General features: G+C 34.5%; 1 protein-coding gene across 7 annotated transcripts in view; it reads left to right on the top strand.

Annotated features, from left to right (window-relative positions):
* PPP4R4 (protein phosphatase 4 regulatory subunit 4) overlaps window positions 1–21804 on the top strand; it is a 99678-nt gene that overhangs the window by 75653 nt on the left and 2221 nt on the right. For 6 of the 7 annotated variants that reach the window (XM_033109270.1, XM_033109269.1, XM_033109272.1 and 3 more), the window contains 10 exons: window positions 46–151; window positions 1661–1808; window positions 6235–6379; window positions 8901–8942; window positions 9042–9116; window positions 11320–11389; window positions 11821–11901; window positions 12203–12296; window positions 13316–13386; window positions 18682–18829. In XM_033109270.1, the coding sequence (XP_032965161.1) occupies window positions 46–151; window positions 1661–1808; window positions 6235–6379; window positions 8901–8942; window positions 9042–9116; window positions 11320–11389; window positions 11821–11901; window positions 12203–12296; window positions 13316–13386; window positions 18682–18829 (980 nt within the window). The remainder of the gene's footprint in view (window positions 1–45; window positions 152–1660; window positions 1809–6234; window positions 6380–8900; window positions 8943–9041; window positions 9117–11319; window positions 11390–11820; window positions 11902–12202; window positions 12297–13315; window positions 13387–18681; window positions 18830–21804) is intronic. The other variant, XM_033109271.1, reaches the window with a different exon arrangement.

Below are 21804 nucleotides of genomic sequence, written 5' to 3'. Positions count from 1 at the left end.
TATATGCTATTATACTAGTTTGATTATCTTTCTTATTTCTTTAAGAATGTCTTACCTGTCCAAAAGGCAGCTTCACGAACTCTATGCATTTTTCTACGTTATAATCGTAAACAAGAGCAGAGATATGAGGTCATTCAAAAATTAATTGAACGTAAGTAATCACTGTCTCTTATTTTGAAAAGAAAAAGAAAGTAAGCAAAGGGGTTGGCCTGCGTTAGATCTGATTTATGTTAGATTTTGCCACTATTTGCCACGAATAATCAGGCTAATGTTAGTAAATACATAGAAGGTGTTTGTATTTGAGTTTTGCAGGTTAGATTTTTTTTTGTGGTTCGTTTTAGAAATCTTTATGACAGAATCAGATCTGTGATGAATGAAAGTAATAATTACTTTGGGCTTTGTGTGTGTGTGTGTGAATTTCTACACTTGAGAGATTAAAATATGCAGACTTGAATGCCTAGTTTCCACCCTGATGAAATAGAATTTGGAAACTAAAATATAGGCAGAAGATCCATGAATCTAAGCATTTATTTTATGTTCCTATTTTCAGTATTAACAGACTGAGGATCTTTTTTTTTTCCTTGAATAGAGTTGATACTATACATACATGTGAATCTGGTGAGTCTAGGTGGTTTATAATGTTAAAAAAGTCAAGTCTGTTACCACATGCAAATTTGTTTTAATTTGCTAAGGGTCAAAATTGAAACAAAAACCTTAAAAATGTTCGTTCTCGAAATAGTGGCCCACACTTATATCTACTTAGTGAATTTGTTAATTATTGTATACTTGTTTTGACCATAATGTCTTAAAGCTTTTATTAAAGTGCTATCCAGCATAGGCAGGTAATGCGATTTTCTGGCTATTGGAGTTTACTGTTTTAACTATGGACTGTCACTTTTCAACAAATTAGAGTACATAAAATTTCATTTAAGAAAAAATTTGCTCAGTATACTTTAATCTTCTTTTAGTCTATTTCAATTTGATTTTCATTTTTCAGTGATAAGAATTCACATTTAGAATAAATTTTATTTTGAAAAATTCTATTTAGTTTTAAATACTAAGACTTTTGCTTTTGAACATTTATATAATAAGGGAGAAAATTATTCTTTACACATTGACATGAATTATTTCAACAATACTGTGTTTACATATGACTTTATCTACTTCAAAATGTTTTTTAAGGAAATGAGAAAAAAACAGTTCATTTGATTGTTATAACATTTTGAAGTTATGCAGACCTGCATTTAAATTCTAGGTCTAAACTTACCTGCTCTGTGATTTTAAGCTCTCTGAATTTCAGTGTCCTTATGTTTTAGGAGGGATAAGTTGGAAGGATATGCTTATCTAAATGGATTACTTTCCAGGATTGAATGAGATAATATATATGAAGTACTTTGTACATAGTGGGTGGTTAAAAAATAGTAGATATAGTCAATATTTAATAAATGCAATGTTTAAGAAATTTTTATCTGGTTTTTGAGGTGTTGTTAATTTGGGGGTCTACAAATCTGGAGTATGTAATATGATTTTTTTCTCTTTTGTATTTGCTAAACAAATTGTGGGTATAAAGAAACTTAACATGGATTTAGTGTGCTTGATTTTGCCACATGTAATTTCATGTAGGAAAAATTAAACTAATGACAATTGTGTTTGTTTCTAGAACTAGGCCAAGGAAAAAGTTATTGGAATAGACTTCGATTTTTGGATACCTGTGAATTTATCATAGAGATCTTTTCCAAATCATTTTTCTGTAAATATTTCTTTCTACCTGCTATTGAACTGACACATGATCCAGTAGCGAATGTGAGGTATGGTATCAATTCAAGCAAATATTAGAAAAAATGATATTTTTAATGTATCTACTATAATGAATACATGTAAAATCTTTTTCTTAGTTAAAAAAATCAGGTAAAGAATTTACATTTGCTATGAAATTCTCAGTAGTCTTAATTGATGAGTCTTAATCGGACTTGGAAACACAACTTTTTAACACTGTCTTGAGTCTTTTATTTATTGGGTTGAGAAAGCAATACGTCAAAGCCAGCCTGACATGCTTTTCTGGCCACTTGGATATACACATTGGCATCAACAGAAGATGGAGTAGATATTCTTAATTTATCTATCTTCTAAGGCTAAAGAAAAATAGTTTAGAATTGGCTTGGAGAGGATCTGTCTATTTTTAGCGCCCCATTTATTCAGAGAAGTAGGGCTGCTTTCCGTTCTTTTTCTTGCCTTGTCCAGTGCTATCTTACATTTTTGAAATCCAGTAGATGTTAATTGGAGTTGATTGATTAACTGTTAAATTAGATGGAAAAGGTCTGGAAATGGTTTGCTTAGAAATGGAAAAAAACAATAAATATATTTTGTCTTCTTTTTTCCCTCCTCAAATAAGCATATTATTTCTTTTTTTTCCAATTGTGGTAAAATATACATACCATAAAATTTACCATTTCAGTGACATTAAGTACACACATACTATTTCTTGAGAGTTATTTGCACATTGCATAATGAGTTGAAGAGAATTTTGAACCCTCAGCTGTTAGATTTCTGTGTTCTATGCTCTGTGTTTGTTCTGAACTTGACCTCAGATCTGTAGGAGGGAAAGACACAGTTAAAGTCAGGTGGCCATGGTTTCCCTGAGCAGAACTCCAGAACTCCCTGCTGAGTTTTCACATGCGAGCCACACCGGTGCCGTGTGACATAGATGCATCTTTTGTACACAACTGACATGAATTCTCATTACAGATTATAATACTTACTAACAGGAAGAATTTTCAAAGCGATAATCATAGACTGATAGTGCTACTGCTGAGAGAAAATATACCAAGAAAAATTGTCAAAAGATGTTGAAAAGTTCAACTTAAGAATTTTGTGCTGGGTGGTGAACACACAATGGGATTTATAGATGATGTAATACAGAATTGTACACCTGAAATCTATGTAATTTTACTAACAATTGTCACCCCAATAAATTAAAAAAAAATTTTTGTGAGTACTGTGCAAGGGGAACAAATCCAGAGATTAGTTTTTGTTTTGCATCTTGAGTGAGAAAATGCAGAAAGTGCAATTGCTTTGGCTTCAGTATTTTGTGCATCTTCTCTCTGCTGTATATATATATAGAAAAAATAATATTTTTAATGTATCTACTATAATGAATACATATATATATAAACATATATCATATATATATATGATAGGTGAGGCTTCCTTGATTTGAGATTTAAAGTAAATTTAGAAAACTTGTTGGTAATTCTTTAGAATTTAGCTCTTGCTAAATAACTAATGGATCTGACCATATTGTTAATATTTTGCAAATTGAAGTTGTGATTCTAGAAAAGCAGCTTCCAAGTGATGAATTATCACTTATGAAGCAGTTGACAAAAATTATTTGAACGGAAATGAAATCATCTCTACTCTGGTCAGTGTGACTAATAACAAAACATTGACTCTAAGGAAAAGCAACCTGCCAATTCAAAAACCAAATGTAGATTAAGTGAATATCACGCTATGACTATTGGCAACGTTTTTGGGTAAAAGATCATTATATCACAGTTTGTCTTGGTTCCCGCTTCCTGCCTGGGTAGCTGCCAGCCAAAGAAATGGGTACAGTAAGACCATATACTAACTGGCTTTTGGGTACAAAAACTATAGAGATGTGGAGATAGAATGGAAGCCACCACAGGCAAGGGTGGTAGGGTCATGCAGGTTAGGAGGAGGGTTTGTGGTGTCCCACTGCCTGAGCTGATTTCTAGCTCTACACTAGCTGTGTGTCTATGAGCAAGTTACAAAACCTCCCTATGCATCCATTTCCTTAGTACCTAATTCATAGGGTGTGCTGAGGAATAAATACTAGAGATAATGTGCGTAAAGAGTTTCGCTTATCATAAAGGTATGGCCCCTAACCTCAAAATCTTTATCATCTCTTGGGCCCAGGATCCTCATAGAGATAAATCATTACTATAGTAGGTGTAGCTTTTGCTGAATGTAAGTTTTCTAGACCTGCTGTGGGTTATAAAGAATGAAGTATACGTAGACTGTTGTTTTTCCTTAAGTGAATGTTCAAAATTTAAATCCACTGAGTCTAGAAAATATCAAGGCTGAAAAAAGACTATTGGTATTCAAAGGAGCCTTCTCCTGAGCTGCGAGAAGTGGAAAAAATTCTCTTTGGGGGAACTGAAACCACTTAATTAGAGAACGTATCAACAGGCTTAGCAGTATCCGTGGTGAGCTCTGAATGAGTTTGAGACCATTACAGCTATTTACAGAGCTGAAAATTCTAGTGGAGGAGCTTTCTCCTTTTTGGTTGAATAAAAAGCAAATTTTTGTTGGATAAGGAGAATTCTTAACCAAAGGAAATGAAAGCACAGCTGAGAAAGCATCCTGGAAATTCTAGGCATGGGACTTAGCCGACCCAAGGTTTGGTACAGAAGTAAAACAACAAGATGAATAAATGAATACAGCAGCCATAAAACAGACAACCGCCTAGCGTCCCTGGCCAACACCAGCCCTGGCAAAGCAGTTGAGTTTGAACTTAGCAAGGCAGAACTTTCCTTTGAACCACCTCCTCCTACGAAGGTTTTCTGCAGGTTCCTGGGTTTCCTCCCCCTCCTGGCATTCTTCAGTCTGCTCGTGGCTTCCTTATCAGCCCAGTCTAGACTGTGACAGTGTCCTAGACTCTATCCTTGGATCTCTTCTCAAACTGCACCTCTGGCTTACAAACTGTGTCTGTTGAAGATTCCTGACCCTGTACCTCCGGCATAGACATTCACCCTGGACAGAAGACTCATTGAGCCAACTGCCCACTTAGCATTTCCATTGAATGGTGTCTAATAGACTTCATCTGTTCAAAAGTAAACTCCACCTTCCTCATCTGCACTTGCTCCTGTGGTCTTCTCCATCTCAGTAAATAACCATTTCATCTTCCTACTTGCTCAGGTCCAAACCTTCACTCCTTTCCGTCATTCCCTCAGGGCATCCTGTGCTTGCAAAATATTTTCTGAATCCAACTGCTTCCCACCACCTCAACTGCTAACACTCTGGTTCAAGCCACCATCGCCTGAATTATTGCGTCTCCTCTATTGTTCCTTCTTCTGTCCTTGACCACCTGCAGTCTAATCTCAACACAGTAACCAGATGATACTTTCAAAATGTCATGCGGGGAATCCTGCTCGCTGTGCCATTTGTCGTGTGAGGCGGCCTGCGGGGTCTCTGCTCTTGCTCCCCACATAACACAGGATATGGCTAGGCCAACAAGGAACACCCACGGAGCCATAGATAGAGTAGTCGTACCATTATAGTCTCACTGGAGGCAGGATCCACACGACCTGCAACCTGCTGTCTGCTTCTCTGCCTGCCAATCAAACTACTGACCAACCACGCAGCCGCAGCAGTTATATCAGTGGCTAATTGGTTACAGCTGACGGCCAACGAGCCACAGCTGACGGCCGTCTACTACCGAGCCAGCACCTTTCCACGTGAGGCCGAGAGCCTGGAAACTGCTCTCTGGGACTCTGTCCCCACAAACATTAAGTCCAATCATTTCCCTGCTCTGCTCAAACCTTCTGTGGCTTCTCATTGCACTTAAAATAAAAACCAGTCTCCAAACAGGGGCCTGCAAGGCCCTGAATGAGCTGGCTTCCTTCTGTCTCTCAGATCTCCTGCTAATCTCACCTTGCTCCGTTCTATCCACTGTGGCCAATTGGCCAGTTTGAGCCAATTTGCTAATTTGGGGCAACACCTAGGCAACCCCCCCTGTAGAATATTTGTGCTTACTGCAGCCACTGTCTGTAATTCTCCAGATACTCACATGGCTTATTCCCTTTTTCTTTCTCTTTTCTTTTTTAACGTCTTTGCTTAAATATCCTCTTTTCAGTGAAAACTTCACTGAAACACTCTCTCTGACCACCTGTTTTAAAATTGTAACTCCCCTCCTCAGGTACTCCCTCGTCTTCCTTCCCTGCTTTATTTTTCTCGAGAGCACCTGCCACTATCTTGACAGACATTTTGCTTAGTTTGAGCAGAGACTCTTGTTGGTTTTATTCACTCTTGTGTCTCAGCACCCAGAAAAATGAGTGCTTGACTCATAATGGGTACTCCATAAGCATTTCTTGCATAAAAACTGAACTCTCAGGCTATGTGAAGCTTGAATTTTCTTTTATCTTCTTGCTACTGCTCTAATTATTAAGTTTCCGTTATAAATTTACTGGAAAGTAAACGCTATCTAATTTATTCCAGAATGAAACTTTGCTACTTGTTGCCCAAAGTGAAATCTACTCTGAAGATCCCTGCAGATAAGCATCTACTTCAGCAGTTAGAAATGTGTGTGAGAAAACTCCTATGTCAAGAAAAAGATAAAGACGTTCTGGCCATTGTAAAAAGAGTAAGTATCACGCATGCCCTGACCTTTACATTTCTTGCCTTAAGATAGTCTTAAGCATATCGTCACTATTTTAGCTGGATAGGATGGCACCAAGTGAAGATGTGTATATCCTTGCTAGAGGAGTAAGAAGTAGCAACTGATTTGGCTGATGTCGGTTACAATTGGATATGAAAGTTGGCACTGAGACATCAAACTTTTATTATTGGTAAATATAAGCTCCGTGAGAGAGAGCTTGGCATAGTTTGGGTGCTCTATACTGTTCCACTAATAATGAATACTTCATTAATCAGATTTTATTTATAAGTCATTATAATTGGAGAAAACTGTGTTGGTAAAACTGGTAAAGTCACATTTGATAGAAATTTAGCCATGGAAGGGCCCTGAGTTAATTCCGTGTCTATTTGACTTTACAGAAGCTCTAGGCCTAGAAATATTAAGTGTCTGCTCAAGATCAGATGAGTAAGTGGCAGAAATAGGGCTAGAATATTGCTCTTTTACCCTAAGAGCATTCTTGTTTCAATAATGTAACATTGTATCTTACGATTTTTGTTTTAGTCTGTCATCTTATATGGATTGTTTGGGAAAGTTGGAAAACTAAAACAGTAAAAATTTTGATTTGTGAAGTCAAACCATAAATACTTTAGTGTTCAAAAACTCTTTTTGCTGAATATAAAACTAATGTTTTTATAATATAAGGTCAAGTAAAATTAAAGTGGTTGCTTTTATGAATCTGTGAACTTCAGGACACATAGTTTTTGAGCACTTATTTGGAATGAGAGACATTAATTTATTAATGTCTTAAATAATGTAACATTGATGTGAGAAAAAAAAGAATCCTTGATTTTTCTTCCTTTTTTTCTTTTCTATAAATCATTGCCAGATGTCACATGAGGACTTTTTAATAATGTGATTTGATAACTTAGTATTAATTAGCATAATTTGATTTTACTGAAATGTGAATTTCTCTTCACCAACTGAAATAACCAGAAATACCCAGAGTCTGGACATGCATCTAAATTTAAAAACATGCATATATGTATATACACATTTGTTTCTACCAGATATTTCAGACCTTGGCATTTAATTCCAAAAGTTTAGGAAATGAAGTTAACTTGTCAAGCTAATAAACATGAGAGTGTTAGTTACGTTTCTGAAAGAATTTATTAGCTTGAGATAATAAAAGCTATTCCCATAATGTGTTACTAACCTACAATGGATTATTCTGGAGTCCAGTTCTTATTTTAAGAAGTCAATCTGTCCCATGAAAATTCTGTAGTATAATCTCATTAAACTGAGGTGTTGGTAGGGGAAACTCTGAGGAAGCTACACAAAGCTTCGGGATAAAAATGGAATAACTTACTCTAGTCAGTTTTATAGATGGGAATTAATTTTATCTAAAAGAGATATTTCATTACATACATTTTTAAATTTCCATAAATTTCAACATAGAAATAAAGCTTCAAATAAATATTAGGTTGGTGCAAAAGTAATTGTGGTTTAGAAGGCTGAAAATAATTGCAAAAACCGCTCTATTACCGTGTTTCCCCAAAAATAAGGCCTTGCCAGACAATCAGCTCTAATGGCGTCTTTTGGAGCAAAAATTAATATAAGGCCCAGTATTATATTATACCCGGTATTATATTGTATTGTATTGTATTATATTACATTATAATGTTATGTTATACCCGGTCTTATACTACATTATGTTATATAAGATCCGATCTTATATTACATAAGACTGGGTATTATATTATAGCAAAATAAGGCCGGGTCTTATATTAATTTTTGCTCCAAAAGATGCATTAGAGCTAATTGTCCGGCTAGGTCTTATTTTCGGGGAAACACAGTATGTTTGCAGTGGATAGCTTTGGCATATGAATATGTAGATGCACTTTATTTTGGTCATTAGAGTTCCTCCTGTAGAGAAGTACTGCCCTCTGTCAGAGACAGAACACTGGGATAGGTGGATCATTGTTTGATCAAAATAATTTGTTTCAGACTAACGCATTCTGAAAGACAATACTAAACTGAGAGAATGCTTAGAGCATAAACTCTTTTCTGTTGGTTAGAGTGTCATATGATCATAAGTTTCTTTGGAAAGGAAAGGAATTGAGAATTTTAAGTCAAATGGTAGATTGCTTCATATATATTTAGTTAAAAGATTTCTTAAAAATTCAAAAATTATATTGCATTTCTGAAAATTCAGAAGAGTGAAACTGGGAATTATTAGAAATTTGTTAAATTGCGTATGTTTAGTATTTAAAATATTCCTCTAGATTTGCTCTTCTTAAGGTTAAAAACCTTTAAAAAGTTTAAATATATCCTGACATTAATATATATATAGGTTTATTCAAAATACAATGTAGAATTGGGAAGAACTTCGAAAGTTTTCTGGTTTAGTCTTCCACACAGTGCAGATGTCTCCTATTTGAGCCTCCCTCTGGAAAAAGAGTCTTTTTGAGAAATGATTGGTTGATTTAATTTAATTACTGCTGAATAATTTTAAAACCTTTCTTTACAGACTGTGTTAGAATTGGACAGAATGGAAATGTCTATGGATGCTGTAAGTCATTCTCTTTACCTTATGTTGAAAGGAGTATTTAAAAGTTGGCAGATACTCATCATCAGTGTTTCACAATTTCATTTTAAACTTTAAACCTAGTTTCAGAAAAAGTTTTATGAAAAAGATTTGTTGGATCAAGAGAAAGAAAGAGAAGAACTACTTCTTTTGGAAATGGTATGTTGTTTTTACACGCATACACACACACATTCGTTTCTGACCAATATTAACTGTGCTTTGTTATTAAATCTAATAAATAATTTCTTTCAATTTCACACAACGTTTTTTCTTCCTAAATGACTAAAGAATCCTGATTTTTTGAAATCTGTTATTTTATGAACTGTAAGGAAACTACATTTGAGAGGCTTTTTAAAAAAATTGTTGAAGTATTATTGACATACAGTTATTTTAAGTGTACAATTTGATGAATTTTGACATGGATATATCCATGAAACCATCACCACAATCAAAATACCAAACATTTCCATTCCCTCAAAGGTTTCCTCATGCCCCTTTATGATTCATATCTTCTACTCCAGTCCCCAGAAACCACTAATCTATTTTCTGTCATTACAAATTAATTTGCAACTAGAATTTATATAAATTGATTATATATTATGTAATTTGTTTTGGTCATGCTTCTTTCCATCATTATAATTTATCTTCATATAAAGTTTAGAATCAGTTTGTCCATTTCTACCGTGTTTCCCCAAAAATAAGACCTAGCTGGACCATCAGCTCTAATGCGTCTTTTTGAGCAAAAATTAATATAAGACCTGGTCTTATTTTACTATAATATAAGACCCGGTCTTATATAACATAATATAATAACGTTTTATATATATATATTTATAACATTATACATATTATGTTATAATATATATAACTATATATATTATTATATGTAATAATATAACATTATATAAGACCGGGTCTTATATAATATAATATAGTATAAGACCGGATATACAGTAATATAATATAATGCCGGGTCTTATACTAATTTTTGCTCCGAAAGACACATTAGAGCTGATGGTCTGGCTAGGTCTTATTTTCGGGGAAACATGGTATAAAAAGCCTGCTAGAATTTTTATGAGGATTGTTTTCATTAGGAATGATCTAGAGATCATTTTGGAGAATTACCATCTTAACAATATGAGTCTTTCTAATCCATGAACACTGTCTACCACTCCGTTTATTTAGCCTTCTTTACTTTTTTTCTCAGTAATTTTTGGTAGTGTTAATTTTGGTTAAGTACAGAGTTCAAAGAAGTCTTTTGTTAGATTTATTTTAAAGTATATTATGTTTTTTGGCATCACTGTAAATGGTGTTGTACTTTTTAATTTCATTTTGTAGTTCAGGATTGCTAGTGGTAGAAGCTGTAGAAAATAAGAAGGCTCTAAAAAATTTTAGGGCTGAATGACTTAAGCTCAAGAGAACAATCAGACAGTAGAAAAAGATCTCTGCATGCACCTGATACTGGAGTTAGCAGACAAGGAATTCAAGATAACTGTGATTATTATGATCAAGATAATAGAGGAAAAGATAGAGAAAATAGATAACACATCTGCCAAGACCACGTAATGATATTTTATTTTTCAGTTTTACATGTTTTATCTTCAGTTTTCAAATTTCCAATTGGTTCTTTTTTATGCAGTCCAGTTCTGTGTGGAATATTTGAAAAGCTTATCTATTTTCTCCATCTTGTTTTAAATTTTACATGTCCATTTGAAAAGAATGTGTGTTCTCCAGTTGTTGAGTGTAGTGTTCTATACATGTAGTTTGTTCAGAACTTGGTTTGTTTATTGATTTTCTTGTCTACTTATTCTGTTGGGATAAGGGACTCCTAAGATTTGGTAATATTTTATATACTGATCTGGGAGCTGGTATGGCTATATAGGCATGTTCATTTTAGGAAAATTTGTAGAGCTATACCCTTATAATTTGTGTACTTTCTCTATGCATGTTATACTTCAATAAAACATTTAAAAATAACCCAAAGACTATTTCCTTTTCTCTCAATCTTTTTAAAGAAAAACATTATTTTGCTGTTTACCAATCTGTAATGGAACTGATCAGCAATAACAAATATTTTGCTAATGAGAATTGGTAAATACAAGGGCCATTACCACAATGATACTAAACGCCTTGTTTCGGCTTGACAAATCTGCAAAGGCACAATTCTATGCATGTTGTGACACAAATCTGAAAGAAACTGGACTTCCTTAGAGACTAATTTGGAAAAAAGAAAAAGGACTCCTTTTAGGCATTTTTGTGAATGATATTTGTATCTCCAAAGTTTAGAGTAATTTCTCATTAGAGCATTTTGTTAAATCTATTTATGCTTACCTTTAATGCTAAGATACTATTTTAATAATAGGAACAATTAGAGAAAGATAAGCAACAAAATGATGGAAGGCCCATGAGTGATAAAACCTTTGAAAAGAAACGTAAGTAATTTTCCTATGTCTTCACCACCTAAATCACACAATTAATGTTGCATCCTTGCATTCTAAAAGACCATGCTGAGTTACTAATTTTATATGGAAAATTGCTTTTCTTCATTTCATTTGAAAAATCTGTTTACAAAAACTAACTACTTAATGTGGTATAGATGTTACAAATACTTGAATAAATGGTGGGAATCAGTGTGGAGATCCTTCAAAGAAAAACTTAATGTTTGATAACAGCGATAAGATTGTGAAACTGATCGCTGAATAACTAGGACTGAAATATATAAATATATAAAGTAAGAATATTTGGGAAAGAGTACAGCTTTGGTAGGAACACTGTTTCATATTTTCTGTGTTGTCTTGTATGTTTATGGAGATTAATAAGAACTCAGAGAAAGTTACAGCACTTAAAACAGAGATTGTTTTAGGTAGAGACACCAAGACACCAACTCTGCCCAAGAGCGTCTCCATTTCTGTTCCTGGACCCTCTTCTGGCACCACATCAACAAGTAAGAAACAACTCCTTTTTATGTCTCCTTTTTTTCCTCTTATAAAAATTAATTACAGGGAAAATCACTCTCTTAGATGACAGATATTATTCTAAAGCACCATTTACCTTTTATTGGTTGTTGTTTTGGTAGTTCTTAATGGGCAGGGAGGGTAAGAAATACTCCAGTCAGCTCAAACTAAGGAAAGGAAGCGAGACTCACCTGTGTTTAACTGAAAATGGTGTGAGTTAGAGAGGGAATGAGGTTGAGGCATCTAAAGATGAACTGAACAATTGCATTTTCTTTCTGCTTATTATTCTAGGCAAAGAAATCAAGAAATCCAAATTGATTCGAAGCCAGTCTTTCAATAATCAAGCTTTTCATGCAAAATATGGCAACTTAGACAAGTGTGCTAGGTATGATCTGTCAGCTATTCACATTTAAATTTTTATTTTATAGTCACACTTCTTTGTTTATGTGAAATATTTACATTATGAAAATCAGGATTAATTTTGAGTTTTTTATAGGTCAATAATTTAAGATTTTTCTGTAAAGGTTTTATGTTAAAAATTAGTAGCCTACAATTTGCATAAGAATAGATATTCTGGTATTCTAGGAAGACTGTTGCCAGGACACTGTATAATTACATAATGGAATCCATATATTGTTTTAAGAGAAAGGTGGTACTGTGCCACCCATGCCACTCACTTCTAAGTGGGTACAGACATGGCCCATTTACTAAATGGATGTGGACATCCATTTGCTATTAATATTATTTCTGTCTATAAAGAAGATACTGACATGTTTCTGTGGCAAAGTGATCACAACCGAGTTCTCCCGAGAATAATGAATGCCTAGTTTCCCCTTTGGCCCAGCAGGTAAAATTATGAACAGTTAAGAAAGATTAGGAGAGAATCAGCATCAATTAAATGCACGTGATATTTTATATGTCATGCACATGGGGTATGTAACAGCTGCATATCAGTAGACAAACAACATAAAAGTCTTTGAAAGTATTCATCTATCCAGAAAAATAACATGTTATTGGAAAAAAACATGTTTTTCTTTTACTATTCCAGAGTTTCAGCTATATTTTAAGACATTATCACTAGATCTATCTAGAGTTCCTAGCTATTAATAATAGTCCAGATGAACCAAAGAGATTAGAACTAAAAAATAAGTTATTTCCAAGAAAATTTCATCCATACTACCTGACTAACTTCTTGACGCAGCAAAAGTATAAGGAAATGCTTTTTTAGGTTATAGACACAGGAATTGTTGTGAGGCATGGAATGTAAAATATAAACGAGAAATAAGAGTAGCAAGCATATTTCATAAGAAGTAGAAGAAAGCATTTAAAAACACCAAGTGCTAGATGACTAGGATTGAAACAAGCATGTTCTTATATTTTAAACTTAATTATGTTCTTTTCTAGTAAAAGTTCTGTAGGAGCATATACACCTTCTGTCTCAGGGTTAACGAAGACTTGTATGATTTCACTAACTGGTAAGTAAAAATCTGTGCTCTTCCAGAAATTGCTAAATTTAATAAAATGTGTTTTCTTCAAATGGTCAATTTCTTTATTTGTAGATAAGTGTTTTTCCTAAATTTATACCTTTATCAAATACCTAAGAAATTAAACTTTACCCTAGTGGTTGAGAAAATACTTGACTGTACTATTTTTTTTTTTCACTGTGCAAAGACTCAGAGTTCAATACTTTTAAGAGAGAAAAAAGACAAAATGATAGGATAAGTTTTGCCATAGTTTGAAACCCTGCTGAGGCATAGACTAAAATTTTTTGCAGGAATTTTAAAGATAGTTAAAAACATAGGGCTTCACTGTGGATCATATGCAACTAAACATTTAGAATATTACGTATTTGAAAGTGTATACCAGGGGTCAGAAAACTTTTTCTGTAAAGGGTCAGGTAGTAAATATTTTAGGCTTTCTTGGCCAAATTGGTTTCTGTCAGAATTTCTGAACTCTGCCATTGCAGAAGAAAAGCAGCCATAGACAACACATAATGAATAGGTATGGTGTGTTCCAGTAAAACTTTACTTACAAAAACATGCAGCGGGCAAGATTTGGCTCTCAGGCTATAGTTTGCTGACCTCTGGCTTTTGCAATAGAACATAGAATTATACTATGAATAGGAGGAATATATTGCTAAAACTTGCTAGTGACTAAAAGTATATTTTAAACTTTTTGCTCTGGAAATATTGGTTGAAAACTAATATTGATGGCAACTTGTTAGTGTAAATAGTAGCACATCTACTCAAGGTCTGAAATTTTTAAAAGTTTAGTTATATTTCCCTTTTAGGTTATGTTATGAGTATTCTGCCTTCCTCTTACTTCTTATTACGTTTTTTTAGTCTCATGGAGACTGTATATACACTCATTGGCTATTCTGTAAACAGTATCTTTTCATTTGCCGGAACAAATTGTTTCTAATATTAAAGTATGGATATTTATATACAGTATGTAGACTGTTTCTACAAGGTGTACTCAGAGTATCATAAAAAACTTGAAAGCATTTGATAACAGAAAGTTGGAGAACTAAAGTTATCTACATTTCCTGAAGTTAGGTCTATAAATAATAAAACTGTTGATTACTTTTGTCTCAGCAAAGCAGTAAATTCTTTAGGAGCTACTAAAGGAACATCCAGGGTTTGAGAACTTTATGTACAATATAGAGTGCCTTGAAAATCATAAATGCATGTAGAAAGTCAGTATGAATTAGCTGAACTTGGAATTTATGGTTATAGATTTCCAGAAGGGGCTCTTCACACTTGGATGGGTCCCATCTGGCCCCTTGGAGATGACTTCACCCAGCTCTAAATGAGCATATTTATTCATAACTTGTAATAATTCTTGCCAAGAAATTTCTTTGCCTAAATCATTAAGAATATTGATTCAGAACGGGTTTTTAAAGTTTTAATTATGTGCAGTAATTTCTTCAGTTTTTACTTTGCTAGTTCTCACGTCACCTTTAGAATCAAGAGTGTATGTGATCTACAGATCCTAAAACTTAACATCCAAAGTCTTAAATAAAAGTGTGCATTTATAAGTGTAATCTTTTATTAAAATACTTGAAAAATAGTCTTTCTTAAAGGTTTAATGTTTGGGGGAGGGGGAATATAGATTGAATGAAATATCTCCTAGGTTATTATTATTTATTACTTAATGAAGTACAGACTGAGGAAAAAGTCATTATCAATTACACAGCTGTTATATAAAGAGAAAATGGAAGCAACATTTCTCTTAACAAATGTGTTAGGTGTTCACATAAAGAAGAGATTTTATCTATTTGTGGGACTTAAGACAGGCTTCAAGATGATTGGGTCATGTGAGATGAACCTTAAGGTGTGCTAGGATTTTGATAGGCAGAGATGGGTATGGAATAACATCCCATGCAGAGTACCTGTCATAAACAAAAGCTGAGTGAGTATTGGTGTCTTCGGGGAGAAACAACAGGCTAGTTTGCCTGGGGCATGGAGTGGGTGTAAGGGAGAGTAGGGTTAAATAAAACTGAAAGGAGAGACCAAAGTCATAGTTTGGAAGGTCAGATTGAATCCTTTTTACTTAACATGAGCCCATCGTTAATTTTCTGGTGACTTTTGCCTGTCATCAGTTACAACATCCCAAGGTTATGTGGGTACTACAGACAGACTGGAGGAAATATAGAGGGAAGGCTAGAAAGGATTCCGGGGTATAAACTGCAGTGTATCCATTGGTAGTGGGCATGAAAATCGATGGGACCCTTTTGGAAAGCAGTTTGGGAAAGTTCAGCAAGAATCCTAGATTTTAAAAATATTCTATAATTTAAAAAAAAAATCCCATTTCTAGTGATTTGTCATGAAGCCATAAAATAAAATGTGATAAAAATATGTCATAGTATGTACCCTTGATATGATGTGATGAAATGGCACTTTACCTTTGTCATCCTCCCTCAAACTCATAATTCTAGTTTAATGTGAGAAAATCATCAGACAAATTCCAATAGAGGGGCATCCTACAAAATATTCGACTAGCACCCCTCAAAACTGTTAAGGTCATCAAAACCAAGGAAAAGCCGAGAAACTCAGAGCCAAGGAGAGCCTAAGGACACGTGACAAGTAAATGTAATGTGGTATACTGGATGGGATCCTGAGACAGAAGCAGACGTTAGGTAAAAACTAAGGAAATCTGAACACACTATGGATTTTGCCTAATAATGTATCACTGTTGGCTCGTTAATTATAACAAGTGTAGCACACTAATGTAAGGTGTTATTAATAAAAGGGAACCTGGGTGGGGGGTAAATGGGAAATCTTTGTACTACCTTCTCAATATGTCTAAAAGCTTTTTTAAGCCTATTTAAAAAATAACATTTATAGTAACTTCAAAAACATTAAATGCTCAGGGATAGATTTAGCAAAATGTGTGCTAAATGTACACTAAAAACTTTAAAACATTGCTGAAAGAAATTAAGGAAGACCTAAATAAGTGGTTTTAGGACAGGGAGAATTCCCCCCCGCCCCTCCTTCTTTAGTTCTTACGGTTGGACTAACGATAAATAATATAATTGACCCAAGACTATATTAACAGGAGAAAAACCAATTTAATATGTGTGCACAGGAGAATCATAAAATTCTCAGACCATAAAATGAGGCTCAAAGCAATGATCAAAGCAGGCACCCTTTTATATTTTTTAGACAAAGAAACAATACGTTTGTGAAGAAATTAACAGGACAAAGGGGGGATAGTTAGTGCTCATTATAAAAAAATATAAGCAAAGTTCGGATATTTATTGATGAGGAATTTAAAGACAGTAGTACATAAGAAAAGGGGCTACAGGGCTTGTTTATACAGACTCTTTGGCTAGAGTTGTTTAACTCTAGTATAGGTTGACTCCAGCTGTAGGGCAGACACCTTTCACAGGAAAGATTGATTTCCTGCATTCCGGGAGGTGGAAGGGTCAAGGTGCCCTTCTGACCTGGCTGCTTGTCAAGTAACTTTAAATTCAAAGGAAGCAAAATGCCTTGTGGGATATTTCGGTGTCTTGTCTTGGGCCTCGACAATGGAGAGATATACCAGGTTTATGGATTGGAAGACTTCTTATTGTGATGACAGACAATAAGAAGTCATCGCAATTGACATTATTGTGATGTCACATGACATCACATGACATTATTGTGATGGCACACAATTCTTTTTAAATTGATCCAGAGAGTCAGTGCAATCCTGATCAAAATTCCAGCAGTCTTTTTGTAGAAATTTATAAGCTGATTCTAAAATCTATGGTGAAATGCACAGAACTGAGCACAGCCAAAATCGTTTTGAAAAAGAAAAAACAAAGTTCAAGAACTTAACTTACCTGATTTCGACACTATAAAGCTCCAGTAGTCAAGATTGTGTGGCCTCCATTGACATGTATGGTCAGCGGAGTTTCAGTGGGTGCTGTAAGATAAATCAGTGGTGATGGGATGGTATTTTTTAAAAAGGAAGCTAGAATAATTGGATATCCATTGAAAACAACAAAAACCAACAAACTGAACCTCAATTCTTATTTCACACTATACCCAAAATTAACTCAAAATGTATTATAAACTTAAGCATACAAGCTAAAACTATGACATTTCTGAAGGAAATATAGAAGGAAGTTTTTGTAATTTTGGACTAGACTATGAAAGATTTCTCCAAACCATAAAAGAAAATGTTAACATTGGGCTTCATCAAAATTTAAAACTTCAGCGCTTTGAAAGACATCATTAAAAAGCAAAAAGGCAGGACACGGATTGAGAGAAAATATTCATATTACATATACCTGACAAAAGACTTGTATCCAGAATATACAAAGAAATCTTTAAATTTATCAGGCAACTAATTTTAAAATGGGAAGAAGACTTGACCAGGCACGTCACAAAAGCAGATACACAAATAAGTACATGAAAAGATACTTAACATCAGTAATCATTAGAGAAATGCAAATTAAAAGTAATGAGGGAAAAAGACAAAGAGATGCCACTTCACGCCCCCTATAATGTCTAAAGTCAAAAAGGCTCCCAGTATCAAGTGTGTACGAGGATGGAGCAACTCCAGAACTCTTGTACAATTCTGGTGGAAATGCAAAGTGATACAACCATTTTGGATGACCATCTGGCAGTTTCTTATAAAGTGAAAATATACACTTACTATGTACTCTAGCAATTCTACTCCTCAACTTTTAATGAAGAGAAATTAAAACACATGTCCACATACAGACTTGTACATCATTGTTCATAGCTGCTTTATTTATAATAGTCAAAAACTGGAAAAAAATCCAAATGCCTATTAATAGGAGAATGGCTAAACAAATTTTGACATATTCACACAATGGAATACCAGTCAGCAGTAAAAAGGAATCAAGTATTGATATAGTCGTGCACAACAACATGGGTGAAGGTCAACATAATTATGCTGAATGAAGAAGCCAGACAAAAAGAGTACATATTGTATGATTCCATTTATATAAAATTCTAGAAACTATCTATAGTGACAGGAGGCAGATCTGTGGTTGCCTGGGGGGTGGAGAACACAGGGAGGGATTCCAAAGGGGCAGGAGGAAACATTTCATTGTGATGGGTGTGTACCCATTTGACTGTGGTGATGGGTGCATACTTAGTCAAAACCTTAAATTCGTGCAGTTTATTGTGTATAAATCATACTCTAGTAAATTGATTTAAAAAGAAAAAAGTCGGTTATCATTAACCTTTCTTCGCTCAGGTTCACAACTTTCTTAGAATATTCAGTATGTCTGACTATGCATGTATTACTTCCAGATGATTCATTCCGGACTCGTAATGCCAGTAGTGCTGCAACTTCCTTTTCTCCTAATACTCCCCTACCAAGCACCTCCCGTGGGACAAGTAACTCAGTCGATCCAAAGAGCAGTGGAAGTAAAGATGTACAACCACGTAAGGCCACCTTGTAAGTAATCCAGTGATGTACTGCTAAGTGTATAACCCTACTCTTTGCTCAGTGCACTTTCCTTCCCACTTATATACTTTCCCCAAAACAGAAAATGTCTGTACTGAGGAAATGTTCTAAATTAAAGGGGATTATCAGCATGCATGCCTCTGTTATGTTAATGTTTATATTATATAAGATGACCTACGTATGGCAAAGACATTGTAGTTTTAGGGAATCGACAAGAAACTTTAAATGGCTCCCGCTAATATCTGAGATCTACTTGTTTTTCTCTGAAATGTTTGCATTCGGGGACTTTATCTGAGAGGACCTGGGTATAATTGCATCCCTTTAAACAACTAGCTCGAGTGCACACAGTATTTCATCATCCAGTGCTCAGAAAGATGGGTGCAGCTGCTGCCACTTAAGAAAATACTACAGCGTGGAATCCAGAGTTGTGGGTCAGTGGGCTGGAGATTTCTCCAGACCATACTTGTCCATCTGTTTGTTTGTTTGTTTGTTTGTTTGTTTTGTTTAATTAAATTTATTGGGGTGCCATTGGTTAATACAATTATATAGGTTTCAAGTGTACAATTCTATAATACATCGTCTGTATATTGCATTGTGTATTCACCACCCAAAATCAAATCTTCCATCACCATATATTTGAGCCCCTTTAACCTCTTCTACCTCCCTCCCTCCCCCCTTACCCTCTGGTAACCACTAAACTGTTGTCTGTGTCTATGAGTTTTTGTTTCTTTGTCTTGTTTGTTTTTTGCTTTCAGTTTTATATCCCACATATGACTGAAGTTCTCGACTTTTTCCAGCTGACTTATTTCACTTAACATAATATTCTAAGATCCATCCATGTAGTCACAAAGGGCAGCATTTCATCTTTTCTTGTGGTAGAGCAGTATTCCATTGTATGCATGTACCACATCTTCTTTGTCCAATCATCTATCGAAGGACACTTCTGTTGTTTCCATGTCTTGGCCACTGTGAATAATGCTGCAGTCAACATAGGGGTACATATATCTTTATGGAAAATTTTCAAAATTTCCAATTAGATATCCAGAAGAGAGATTCCTGGGTCATATGGTGATGGTGTTCTTAATTTGTTGAGGACCCTCCATACTGCCTTCCTTAACGGCTGTACCAATTTACATTCCCACCAACAGTGCATGAGGGACCTTTTTTCTCCACAGCCTCTTCAACGCTTGTTATTACTTGTCTTGTTGATAATCGCCATCTGGAAGGTGTGAGGTGGTGTCTCATTGTAGTTTTGATTTGCATTTATGTCCCTAATAGCTAGTGAAGGTGAGCATTTTTTCATATATCTGTTGGCCATTTATATGTCTTCTTGGGAGAAGTGTCTGTTCAGGTCCTCTGCCCATTTTTAATTGGATTGTTTTTTGTTGTTGTTGAGTTGTATGAATTGTTTATATGTTTTGGATATTAACCCCTTATCAGAGGTGTTGTTTGCAAATACCATCTCCCACTCAGTTGGTAGCCTCTTTGGTTTGTTGATGGTTTCTGTTGCTGTGCAGAAGCTTTTTAGTTTGATATAGTCCCATTCATTTATTTCAGCTTTGAGGTCAAATTTCCTTGCCTTTGAGGTCAAATTTGTAAAATCCTCTCTAATACCAAGGTCATTAAGTTTAGTATCTATGTTTTCTTCTATGTCTTTTGTTGTTTCAGGTCTTATATTTAGACCTTTGATCTACTTTCAGTTAATTTTTTGTATGGTGACAAATAGCAGTCTAGTTTCATTCTTTTACACGTGCTTTTCCAATTTTCCCAGCACCATTTACTGAAGAGGCTTTCTTTTCTCCATTGTATGTTTTTGGCTCCTTTGTTGAAAATTATTTGCCCATATATGCATATATGTGGGCTTATTTCTGGGCTCTCAATTCTGTTCTGTTGGTCTATGTGTCTATTTTTTTTTTTGCCAATACCATGCTGTTTTGATTATTGTGTGTTTGTACTATAATTTGAAGTCAGGCAGTGTGATACCACTGCCTTTTTTCTCAGGATTCCTTTGGCTATTTGGGGTCTTCCTATCAAAAGATTACCTTGGAATTCTTCTATTGAAGAACATACTTATAACATCAGAATGTAATTCATTCTTTTATCAAGTTATTTTTTTAAATGCCATAGGCATTTTTAAAAAATAAAGACCATTAAAACTTCACATTTTTTGTAAAGACTCATTTATTTCAGATTACCATCTTTATCTGTTCTTCTATTGTTGAGCATGTTTTTCTTTTTTCTAGAGTGAATTTTCTCTTGCTCAGTATATAACATTTAATTATACTAATAATTATACAATCAATTATATATAATTGTTTAAAAAATGAATCTAGAAACAAACACTCTAACAAATCACATCGAGTTTGTTTCTTCTTTTCTGAATAATCTAAAGGAGAAGGAACATTGGTATCACAGCTGCTTTTAAAACATGTAGCTGGATCTATATGTCCATAATGGCATTGCGGCGTAATGTGGATCTGATTTGGACTTTCTCATGAATATACATTGAGCATAATTGAAACAGGTGATCGGTGTGGTTATGGTTGGTTATGTTTCTGTGAGCTGTTGTCCACAATAGAGCACCATGCCATAGCCAAATGAACAGATATCCTTTTTACTTAAAATAAGCCTAGGAAGTGATTTTGGAAAGTATTAATCATCTCAGTTTTGTTCTATGCAATACATTCTCCAACTTTTTAGTGTCATAGAGATGACACACACATCTGGTATTTAGGAATCTCAGTGTCTTAAAGGAACTGTGGGAATGCATCGTATCTTAAGTCTTTTAAGGCCAATTGATATATTTAGATTGCATTATTTCTGTAAATAAAAACTGTAAGAAGAGTTCTAGGCCCTGAATTGAATGCTGTTAGATGCACATAGGATTGGGTAATTAAAGTTAACTCCAAGTAATCTTTAATGTGTAATTAATGTTTTTCACTTCATTAGAATCCTTATAGGTTTAT

Source organism: Rhinolophus ferrumequinum, chromosome 6, assembly GCF_004115265.2.
Source record: "Rhinolophus ferrumequinum isolate MPI-CBG mRhiFer1 chromosome 6, mRhiFer1_v1.p, whole genome shotgun sequence".
Lineage (NCBI taxonomy): Eukaryota > Metazoa > Chordata > Mammalia > Chiroptera > Rhinolophidae > Rhinolophus > Rhinolophus ferrumequinum.
Note: the sequence above shows the minus strand (reverse complement) of the source record. Positions and strands in the feature narration are given on the sequence as shown.